At 58.8% G+C, this 11,396-nt stretch overlaps 1 protein-coding gene across 1 annotated transcript in view; it reads left to right on the forward strand.

Moving 5' to 3' along the window:
* The window catches only part of CFAP221 (cilia and flagella associated protein 221), a 71,395-nt gene extending 60,973 nt beyond the window's left edge, over nucleotides 1–10,422 (forward strand). The window contains 10 exon segments of the mRNA XM_075318740.1: nucleotides 1,080–1,161; nucleotides 1,308–1,379; nucleotides 1,450–1,545; nucleotides 2,285–2,378; nucleotides 2,462–2,550; nucleotides 2,844–2,918; nucleotides 4,388–4,495; nucleotides 6,835–6,990; nucleotides 9,966–10,094; nucleotides 10,165–10,422. Of these exon segments, the coding sequence (XP_075174855.1) occupies nucleotides 1,080–1,161; nucleotides 1,308–1,379; nucleotides 1,450–1,545; nucleotides 2,285–2,378; nucleotides 2,462–2,550; nucleotides 2,844–2,918; nucleotides 4,388–4,495; nucleotides 6,835–6,990; nucleotides 9,966–10,094; nucleotides 10,165–10,422 (1,159 nt within the window).
* Nucleotides 10,423–11,396: the final 974 nt, after the last annotated feature.

Below are 11,396 nucleotides of genomic sequence, written 5' to 3' on the forward strand. Positions count from 1 at the left end.
GCCTGGGGTTGGAGATCTGCTCCCTGGGGTTGGGGGGTCTGCTCCCTGGGGTTGGGGGTCTGCTCCCTGGGGTTGGGGATCTGCTCCCTGGGGGTGTGACTGGGTCCTTCTCCCATATCATACAATCAACAGAGCGAGAGATGATGGAACAATCCAAAGAGCATTTATTCCAAGCAAATCAGACGGTCCATAACATAATCCACCACACAGAGGGTAGAATAGTCCAGGAACATGGATACAGTCCAGAAAGCGAAAAATGTCCAGGTCTCTCTGGGGAGCCGCAGCTTCTTCCCCAGAGGATGACTCGTCCTGCTTCTCTTGAAGTTCTCAAACAGACTGGCTCATTCTTCAGGTAAGCAGAGATTTGGGCTATGTGCGCACACAACGTTTTTTTGATGCTGCGTTTTTGGCTGCAAAAAACGCACAAAAATGCAAAAAAACCATACCGCGGCAAAAATGCACCGGTAAAAAACTCATGCGTTTTTACCACGTTTTGGTGCGTTTTTGGCTGCGTTTTGGATCACTGCGTTTGGCTGCGTTTTTCCAATGCATTGCATGGGTGAAAACCATAGTAAAACGCAGGAAAGAATTGACATGTCCATTTTTTGTTAGCTCAAAAATGCAGCTAAAAAAAAAAGTTGTGTGCGGACGCAAAGTCATGCAGTTTTGAGCCCAAAAACGCACCCGAAAAATGCACAAACGCTCAGTGCGCCCATAGCCTTAAGTGTATCCCAGGCCCCCCTCCCCCAGACCTAGGGACTGGAACACTACAGGGGCTAATTACCTACAGACAATACAATGTACACACAAGCAATACAGAGAATGGACAGTGAACCAAACGTAAAATACGAACCTACACAACATGATACACCTCTCCCCATATTCCACCATCATAGGGGCTTCTGCTCCCTGCACGGACTCGGGCCTGACTGCTCCTTCATATCTGTGGGGTCGCTCTCTGCGCCCACCTGCCGGGTGACCACCCACACTGGGCCTAGTGGGCTGCATTCACACTCTGGCAGTTGGTAGGAGCTGGTCCTCTGGGTAATGTACCCTGGTTGTGTTTCTGCCCCTCACAGGCAGGTTCGCCTTGGTTGTGACCCCTTGTCTGTGAACCAGCGGCACATCATAATGGAGGATCATCAGAGCGCTGAATCGCAGGTGAGTCCGCAGCTCCACACCGGGGCGTCCTCCGTCACTGGGGGTCGTGTACGTCAGGGCTCTGTGAGCTCTCGGCCTCCTCTGGTCACGTGGGACTTGTTCTTTATGGCCTGGAGCTACAACACCCATCATTGCGTGTATTCCAGGTGATGGGCGCTGAGTACAGGAGGGCGTCGGTGCTCTCCGGCTGCTGCCGGGTGCTGCGCCATGTGGATGAGGTAAGTGGTGCTGTGTTACCACCGTGCCATATGATACTGATATAAGATTAACCAATCATGTCCCGTCCAGTCTCCCAGGCCACTGCTGCTGTTTGACCTGTATCTGAATGACCTGTGGGCTAACAGAAGCCGAGCCCTGAGCCGCTTCCAGCAGGCAGGCCGCAGGGTGAGCACTAGGCTCTGGGGACGCTGTCCGTGCCAGCTCTTCCCGGCCTTACCTTCTTGTCTGCTCTTCCCGGCCTGACCTCCTCGTCTGCTCTTCTCGGCCTGACCTCGTCTGCTCTTCTCGGCCTGGCCTTCTCGTCTGTTCTTGTCGGCCTGACCTTCTCGTCTGTTCTTGTCGGCCTGACCTTCTCGTCTGCTCTTCTCGGCCTCGCCTCCTCGTCTGCTCTTCTCGGCCTGGCCTCCTCGTCTGCTTTTCTCGGCCTCGCCTCCTCGTCTGCTCTTCTTGGCCTGACCTTGTCTGCTCTTCTCGGCCTCGCCTCCTCGTCTGCTCTTCTCGGCCTCGCCTCCTCGTCTGCTTTTCTCGGCCTCGCCTCCTCGTCTGCTCTTCTCGGCCTCGCCTCCTCGTCTGCTCTTCTCGGCCTGACCTTCTTGTCTGCTGTTCTCGGCCTGACCTTCTTGTCTGCTCTTCTCGGCCTGACCTTCTTGTCTGCTCTTCTCGGCCTGACCTTCTTGTCTGCTCTTCTCGGCCTCGCCTCCTCGTCTGCTCTTCTCGGCCTGGACTCCTCGTCTGCTCTTCTCGGCCTGACCTTCTTGTCTGCACTTCTCGGCCTGACCTTCTTGTCTGCTCTTCTCGGCCTGACCTTCTTGTCTGCTCTTCTCGGCCTGACCTTCTTGTCTGCTTTTCTCGGGCCTGACCTTCTTGTCTGCTCTTCTCGGCCTGACCTTCTTGTCTGCTCTAGGTCCTTGTACGTGGCAGAGTGGATGGCAGGCTGAGATCTCTGAGGAAGCTGCTGCAGCGCCTCCGATCAGTACGGGAGGGGAGCGGGATGTGTGGTAAGATGAGCGCTGGCCCCCCTGGCTCCGGGGTGTGTGACCACCACAGATGTCTATCATTCCGGGCCTCTCGCCCTGTACAGGGGGCAGCGATGAGGACATCGCCCCAGCGTCCACCCGGCAGGTTCTGCTCTACGAGTTCCCTCCTTACCCCATTGAGCTTGATGGATCGGTGAGTACAGACTGGGCGGTATTCATGGTGGGAGCAGAGAGGGGGGTAAGGGGCCAGAGACACCTCTGATGCGGTTCATCACGTAAGCCCAAATCCAGCCCGCCCCATGCTGCTTCACCCTTCAGTGGGAGTGATGGCCGCCCCTTACTACGGCAGACTCTGCGGCCACCCCACGCTCCATGTCACGTCTATCCCCATTGTCAGTAATGGCGGTGCGCAGAACACAAGGTGCGGCGGGGAAGACAATATGGCTGACGAGACCCCACTGACTGACTCATCTCTTCCCCCTGCAGATGGCCGGAGATCTGGGGTCTGTTCCTCCTGCGGCCGCCCGGCTCACATACGAGCTCTCCTACCACGACCTGAAGGTAATGGCATCCCCCGGAAGAGCTGGCGATGCCGCCAAACTAGTGACACCCCCGTCCTGAAATAATGACGCCCCATATTGGACACGACCGCGCATACAGGGGACCAGGGACCCCAGTCTGCCCCAGTGTGCACCCCCCATAGTGATCTCCCCAGCGTGCCCCCCCCCATAGTAGTATCCCCAGTCTGCCTCCCCATAGTGATCTCCCCAGTGTGCACCCCGCATAGTGATATCCCCAGTGTGTCCCCGCATAGTGATATCCCCAGTGTGAACCCCCATAGTGATATATCCAGTGTGCACCCCCCCATAGTGATCTCCCCAGTGTGCACCCCCCATAGTGATCTCCCCAGTGTGAACCCCCCCATAGTGATCTCCCCAGTGTGAACCCCCCATAGTGATATATCCAGTGTGCACCCCCCCCATAGTGATCTCCCCAGTGTGCACCCCCCCATAGTGATCTCCCCAGTGTGAACCCCCCATAGTGATCTCCCCAGTGTGCACCCCCCCATAGTGATCTCCCCAGTGTGCACCCCCCCATAGTGATCTCCCCAGTGTGCACCCCCCATAGTGATCTCCCCAGTGTGCACCCCCCCATAGTGATCCCCCCATAGTGATCTCCCCAGTGTGAACCCCCCATAGTGATATATCCAGTGTGCACCCCCCCATAGTGATCTCCCCAGTGTGAACCCCCCCATAGTGATATATCCAGTGTGCACCCCCCCCATAGTGATCTCCCCAGTGTGCACCCCCCATAGTGATCTCCCCAGTGTGCACCCCCCCATAGTGATCCCCCCATAGTGATCTCCCCAGTGTGAACCCCCCCATAGTGATATATCCAGTGTGCACCCCCCCCATAGTGATCTCCCCAGTGTGAACCCCCTCATAGTGATATATCCAGTGTGCACCCCCCCATAGTGATCTCCCCAGTGTGAACCCCCCATAGTGATATATCCAGTGTGCACCCCCCCATAGTGATCTCCCCAGTGTGCACCCCCCCATAGTGATCTCCCCAGTGTGCACCCCCCATAGTGATCTCCCCAGTGTGCACCCCCCCATAGAGATCTCCCCAGTGTGCACCCCCCCATAGTGATCTCCCCAGTGTGAACCCCCCCCATAGTGATATATCCAGTGTGAACCCCCCCATAGTGATCTCCCCAGTGTGCACCCCCCATAGTGATCTCCCCAGTGTGCACCCCCCCCATAGTGATCTCCCCAGTGTGAACCCCCCCATAGTGATCTCCCCAGTGTGAACCCCCCCATAGTGATATATCCAGTGTGAACCCCCCCATAGTGATATATCCAGTGTGCACCCCCCCATAGTGATCTCCCCAGTGTGCACCCCCCCATAGTGATCTCCCCAGTGTGCCCCCCCCTCCATAGTGATCTCCCCAGTGTGCCCCCCCATAGTGATATCGCTGACGGGGGGCAGGGCCAAGTTGGGATAATATCGGGGCTTCCTGTTATCTGCAGGTTCCCCAACACTTCAGAGCGATGGCGTATCAGACGGTGAGAAGACTCGGGGGGCCGGCCGGGTACCAGACCCCACATCTAGCGAGACCACTGAGGAGCGGCGCCGAGGTAAGACGCCGGGGAGCACCTGAGGAACGCCGGAGCACGGGGGGTGTCAGTGTCTCCTGATCTGGGCATGCTGGGTGTTGTAGTGTCCCCTGATCTGGGCATGCTGGGTGTTGTAGTGTCCCCTGATCTGGGCATGCTGGGTGTTGTAGTGTCCCCTGATCTGGGCATGCTGGGTGTTGTAGTGTCCCCTGATCTGGGCATGCTGGGTGTTGTAGTGTCCCCTGATCTGGGCATGCTGGGTGTTGTAGTGTCTCCTGATCTGGGCATGCTGGGTGTTGTAGTGTCTCCTGATCGGGGCATGCTGGGTGTTGTAGTGTCTCCTGATCTGGGCATGCTGGGTGTTGTAGTGTCTCCTGATCCGGGCATGCTGGGTGTTGTAGTCCGTGGCTTTGCTCTGGGCATGCTGGGTGTTGTAGTGTCCCCTGATCTGGGCATGCTGGGTGTTGTAGTCCGTGGCTTTGCTCTGGGCATGCTGGGTGTTGTAGTCCGTGGCTTTGCTCTGAGCATGCAGGGTGTTGTAGTCCGTGGCTTTGCTCTGGGCATGCTGGGTGTTGTAGTCCGTGGCTTTGCTCTGGGCATGCTGGGTGTTGTAGTCCGTGGCTTTGGTCTGGGCATGCTGGGTGTTGTAGTCCGTGGCTTTGCTCTGGGCATGCTGGGTGTTGTAGTCCGTGGCTTTGCTCTGGGCATGCTGGGTGTTGTAGTCCGTGGCTTTGCTCTGGGCATGCTGGGTGTTGTAGTCCGTGGCTTTGCTCTGGGCATGCTGGGTGTTGTAGTCCGTGGCTTTGCTCTGGGCATGCTGGGTGTTGTAATCCGTGGCTTTGCTCTGGGCATGCTGGGTGTTGTAGTCCGTGGCTTTGCTCTGGGCATGCTGGGTGTTGTAGTCCGTGGCTTTGCTCTGGGCATGCTGGGTGTTGTAGTCCGTGGCTTTGCTCTGGGCATGCTGGGTGTTGTAGTCCGTGGCTTTGCTCTGGGCATGCTGGGTGTTGTAGTCCGTGGCTTTGCTCTGAGCATGCTGGGTGTTGTAGTCCGTTGCTTTGCTCTGAGCATGCTGGGTGTTGTAGTCCGTTGCTTTGCTCTGGGCATGCTGGGTGTTGTAGTCCGTTGCTTTGCTCTGGGCATGCTGGGTGTTGTAGTCCGTGGCTTTGCTCTGGGCATGCTGGGTGTTGTAGTCCGTTGCTTTGCTCTGGGCATGCTGGGTGTTGTAGTCCGTTGCTTTGCTCTGAGCATGCTGGGTGTTGTAGTCCGTGGCTTTGCTCTGGGCATGCTGGGTGTTGTAGTCCGTGGCTTTGCTCTGGGCATGCTGGGTGTTGTAGTCTGTGGCTTTGCTCTGGGCATGCTGGGTGTTGTAGTCCGTGGCTTTGCTCTGGGCATGCTGGGTGTTGTAGTCCGTGGCTTTGCTCTGGGCATGCTGGGTGTTGTAGTCCGTGGCTTTGCTCTGGGCATGCTGGGTGTTGTAGTCCGTGGCTTTGCTCTGGGCATGCTGGGTGTTGTAGTCCGTGGCTTTGCTCTGAGCATGCTGGGTGTTGTAGTCCGTGGCTTTGCTCTGGGCATGCTGGGTGTTGTAGTCCGTGGCTTTGCTCTGGGCATGCTGGGTGTTGTAGTCCGTGGCTTTGCTCTGGGCATGCTGGGTGTTGTAGTCCGTGGCTTTGCTCTGAGCATGCTGGGTGTTGTAGTCCGTGACTTTGCTCTGAGCATGCTGGGTGTTGTAGTCCGTGGCTTTGCTCTGGGCATGCTGGGTGTTGTAGTCCGTGGCTTTGCTCTGGGCATGCTGGGTGTTGTAGTCCGTGGCTTTGCTCTGGGCATGCTGGGTGTTGTAGTCAGTGGCTTTGCTCTGGGCATGCTGGGTGTTGTAGTCCGTGGCTTTGCTCTGGGCATGCTGGGTGTTGTAGTCCGTGGCTTTGCTCTGGGCATGCTGGGTGTTGTAGTCCGTGGCTTTGCTCTGGGCATGCTGGGTGTTGTAGTCCGTGGCTTTGCTCTGAGCATGCTGGGTGTTGTAGTCCGTGGCTTTGCTCTGGGCATGCTGGGTGTTGTAGTCCGTGGCTTTGCTCTGGGCATGCTGGGTGTTGTAGTCCGTGGCTTTGCTCTGGGCATGCTGGGTGTTGTAGTCAGTGGCTCTGCTCTGGGCATGCTGGGTGTTGTAGTCCGTGGCTTTGCTCTGGGCATGCTGGGTGTTGTAGTCCGTGGCTTTGCTCTGGGCATGCTGGGTGTTGTAGTCCGTGGCTTTGCTCTGGGCATGCTGGGTGTTGTAGTCCGTGGCTTTGCTCTGGGCATGCTGGGTGTTGTAGTCCGTGGCTTTGCTCTGGGTAGATGATAGCTGTGGCTGTGTCTTCTCTCTGCAGGAGGAGCTGATGCTGGAGGAGACCCCGCTGTCTGGTGACTCCGCTGCGGCCCCCGAGCGGACATGGAGCGAGCACGGAGAACAAGCAAGACGCCGGGCGCTGAGACCCCCAGAGACACTGCTGAGCCCCCCAGACCTCCCCCCGATGCATGTATTTGTGAGTCCACCCTCCAGAGTGTGTCAGCAACAGCCAATCAGGAACATGAGGGGGTCTGCGCCTCAGCCGGGGGGTTCTGCGCCTCAGCCGGGGGGGACTCTGCACCTCAGCCGGGGGGGGCTGCGCCTCAGCCGGGGGGTTCTGCGCCTCAGCCGGGGGGTTCTGCGCCTCAGCCGGGGGGGGGTCTGCACCTCAGCCGGGGGGGCCCGCGCCTCAGCCGGGGGGGTCTGCGCCTCAGCCGGGGGGGTCTGCACCTCAGCCGGGGGGGTCTGCACCTCAGCCGGGGGGTTCTGTACCTCAGCCGGGGGGTTCTGCGCCTCAGCCGGGGGGGGGGTCTGCACCTCAGCCGGGGGGGGGTCTGCACCTCAGCCGGGGGGGGGGGGGTCTGCACCTCAGCCGGGGGGGTCTGCGCCTCAGCCGGGGGGGTCCGCACATCCCAGCACCACAGCTAAAACATTCCTGAAAAATTATTGCCATTTAATTGGTAAAGTTGGAGTGAGGGGCTCCTGTATAATATGAGGGGGGAGGGGCTCCTGTATAATATGAGGGGGGAGGGGCTCCTGTATAATATGAGGGGGGAGGGGCTCCTGTATAATATGAGGGGGGAGGGGCTCCTGTATAATATGAGGGGGGAGGGGCTCCTGTATAATATGAGGGGGGAGGGGCTCCTGTATAATATGAGGGGGGAGGGGCTCCTGTATAATATGTGGGGGAGGGGCTCCTGTATAATATGGGGGGGAGGGGCTCCTGTATAATATGGGGGGGAGGGGCTCCTGTATAATATGGGGGGGAGGGGCTCCTGTATAATATGAGGGGGGAGGGGCTCCTGTATAATATGAGGGGGGAGGGGCTCCTGTATAATATGGAGGGGGGGCTCCTGTATAATATGGAGGGGGGCTCCTGTATAATATGGAGGGGGGCTCCTGTATAATATGGAGGGGGGCTCCTGTATAATATGGGGGGGAGGGGCTCCTGTATAATATGGGGGGGAGGGGCTCCTGTATAATATGGAGGGGAGGGGCTCCTGTATAATATGGGGGGGGGCTCCTGTATAATATGGAGGAGGGGCTCCTGTATAATATGGGGGGGGCTCCTGTATAATATGGGGGAGGGCTCCTGTATAATATGGGGGGAGGGGCTCCTGTATAATATGGGGGAGGGGCTCCTGTATAATATGAGGGGGAGGGGTCCTGTAGAATATGGGAGGGGCTCCTGTATAATATGTGGGGGCTCTGGATAAAGTTAAGGGGCTCCTGTAGCATATGGGGGGGGCTCCTGTATAATATGGGGGAGGGCTCCTGTATAATATGGGGGGAGGGGCTCCTGTAGCATATGGGGGGGGGCTCCTGTATAATATGGGGGAGGGCTCCTGTATAATATGGGGGGAGGGGCTCCTGTATAATATGGAGGAGGGGCTCCTGTATAATATGGGGGAGAGGGCTCCTGTATAATATGGAAGGGGGGCTCCTGTATAATATGGGGGGGAGGGGCTCCTGTATAATATGGGGGGGAGGGGCTCCTGTATAATATGGGGGGGGGCTCCTGTATAATATGGAGGGGGGGCTCCTGTATAATATGGGGGGGAGGGGCTCCTGTATAATATGGGGGGGGTGGCTCCTGTATAATATGGAGCGGGCTCCTGTATAATATGGGGGGGAGGGCTCCTGTATAATATGGAGGGGGGCTCCTGTATAATATGGGGGGGAGGGCTCCTGTATAATATGGAGGGGGGCTCCTGTATAATATGGAGGAGGGGCTCCTGTATAATATGGAGGAGGGGCTCCTGTATAATATGGGGGGAGGGGCTCCTGTATAATATGGAGGAGGGGCTCCTGTATAATATGGAGGAGGGGCTCCTGTATAATATGGAGGAGGGGCTCCTGTATAATATAGGGGGGAGGGCTCCTGTATAATATGGGGGGGAGCGGCTCCTGTATAATATGGGGGGGAGGGGCTCCTGTATAATATAGAGGGGGGGTCCTGTATAATATGGGGGGGAGGGCTCCTGTATAATATGGAGGGGGGGCTCCTGTATAATATGGGAGGAGGGGCTCCTGTATAATATGGGGGGAGGGGGGCTCCTGTATAATATGGAGGAGGGGCTCCTGTATAATATGGGGGGGAGGGGCTCCTGTATAATATGGCTGAGGGGCTCCTGTATAATATGGGGGGGAGGGGCTCCTGTATAATATGGAGGGGGGGCTCCTGTATAATATGGGGGGAGGGCTCCTGTATAATATGGGGGGAGGGCTCCTGTATAATATGGAGGGGGGGCTCCTGTATAATATGGGGGGAGGGGCTCCTGTATAATATGGGGGGAGGGCTCCTGTATAATATGGGGGGGGGGCTCCTGTATAATATGGAGGAGGGGCTCCTGTATAATATGGAGGAGGGGCTCCTGTATAATATGGAGGAGGGGCTCCTGTATAATATGGAGGAGGGGCTCCTGTATAATATGGAGGGGGGGCTCCTGTATAATATGGAGGGGGGGCTCCTGTATAATATGGAGGGGGGGCTCCTGTATAATATGAGGGGGGAGGGGCTCCTGTATAATATGGAGGGGGGGGCTCCTGTATAATATGAGGGGGGAGGGGCTCCTGTATAATATGGGGGGAGGGCTCCTGTATAATATGGAAGGGAGGGCTCCTGTATAATATGGGGAGGGGCTCCTGTATAATATGGAGGGAGGGCTCCTGTATATGGGGGGAGGGGCTCCTGTATAAAATGGGGAGGGGCTCCTGTATAATATGAGGGGGAGGGGTCCTGTAGAATATGGGAGGGGCTCCTGTATAATATGTGGGGGCTCTGGATAAAGTTAGGAGGCTCCTGTAGCATATGGGAGGGCGGCTCCTGTATAATATGGGGGCCGGTGTCCCCTCTCAGCCTTGCAGTGGGGGGGTGTGCGGCGCTGGCACACTGTGACGCCCCCCAGCTGTGCTCTGGAGGCCGCTGATGACTGGTTTCTTGTCTTGCAGACCCCGGCTCCGGGGCTGACTGCCTTCAGGAGGGTCCTGCCCTACTCCGACCTCCACCTGGAGCACCACCTGTGCCCGCTGCCCCAGTACTCGGCCCAGCCGGAGGCCGCCGGGGGCCCAGCCAGGAAGGTAGCCGGGATATTGGGGACTTTGTGCTGAGTTGGGGGCACATTACTGAATTCTCGCCCCACATTTGTAGGGTCTTATACGAGGGCTCCTGACCTGGAAGAAGTTCCCCGCAGTCTCCTCCGCGCTCCCTGCGCCCGATGTCTGCAGACCCCGCGGGGTGAGCGGCGGCTCCAGGGACATGTGATGCAGCTGTGCAGACCCCCGCAGTAACATTCTCACTGTCACCCCTAGATGTGACCCGTTCAGCGCGGAACTTCTGCCACTCAGCGCCGTGCCGGCTCTCAGCAGCCTGCCATCCGCGGACAGGGAGAGCGCCGTGCCCAGGTGAAGAGCCATCACTGCGGGGCCCGGACCCTGCACAGCACACGGGGCCCGGACCCTGCACAGCACACGGGGTCCGGACCATGCACAGCACACGGGGCCCGGACCCTGCACAGCACACGGGGCCCAGACCCTGCACAGCACACGGGGCCCAGACCCTGCACAGCACACGGGGCCACAGTCACTGCGGGGACCAGACCCTGCACAGCACACGGGGCCACAGTCACTGCGGGGCCCAGACCCTTCACAGCACACGGGGCCACAGTCACTGCACAGCACATGGGGCCACAGTCACTGCGGGGCCCGGACCCTGCACAGCACACGGGGCCCGGACCCTGCACAGCACACGGGGCCCGGACCCTGCACAGCACACGGGGCCCGGACCCTGCACAGCACACGGGGCCCGGACCATGCACAGCACACGGGGGCCCGGATCCTGCACAGCACACGGGGCCCAGACCCTGCACAGCACACGGGGCCACAGTCACTGCGGGGACCAGACCCTGCACAGCACACGGGGCCACAGTCACTGCGGGGCCCAGACCCTTCACAGCACACGGGGCCACAGTCACTGCACAGCACATGGGGCCACAGTCACTGCGGGGCCCGGACCCTGCACAGCACACGGGGCCCGGACCCTGCACAGCACACGGGGCCCGGACCCTGCACAGCACACGGGGCCCAGACCCTGCACAGCACACGGGGCCACAGTCACTGCACAGCACACGGGGCCACAGTCACTGCACAGCACACGGGGCCACAGTCACTGCACAGCACACGGGGCCACAGTCACTCTGGGGCCCGGACACTGTACAGCACACGGGGCCCAGACACTGCACAGCACATGGGGCCACAGTCACTTCGGGACCCAAACACTGCACAGCACACGGGCCCAGACACTGCACAGCACACGGGGCCTGGGCCCTGCACAACATACGGGGCCACAGTGACTGCGGGGCCCGGACCCTGCACAGCACATAA

The sequence above is a fragment of the Anomaloglossus baeobatrachus genome, chromosome 7, assembly GCF_048569485.1.
Source record: "Anomaloglossus baeobatrachus isolate aAnoBae1 chromosome 7, aAnoBae1.hap1, whole genome shotgun sequence".
Taxonomy (NCBI): domain Eukaryota; kingdom Metazoa; phylum Chordata; class Amphibia; order Anura; family Aromobatidae; genus Anomaloglossus; species Anomaloglossus baeobatrachus.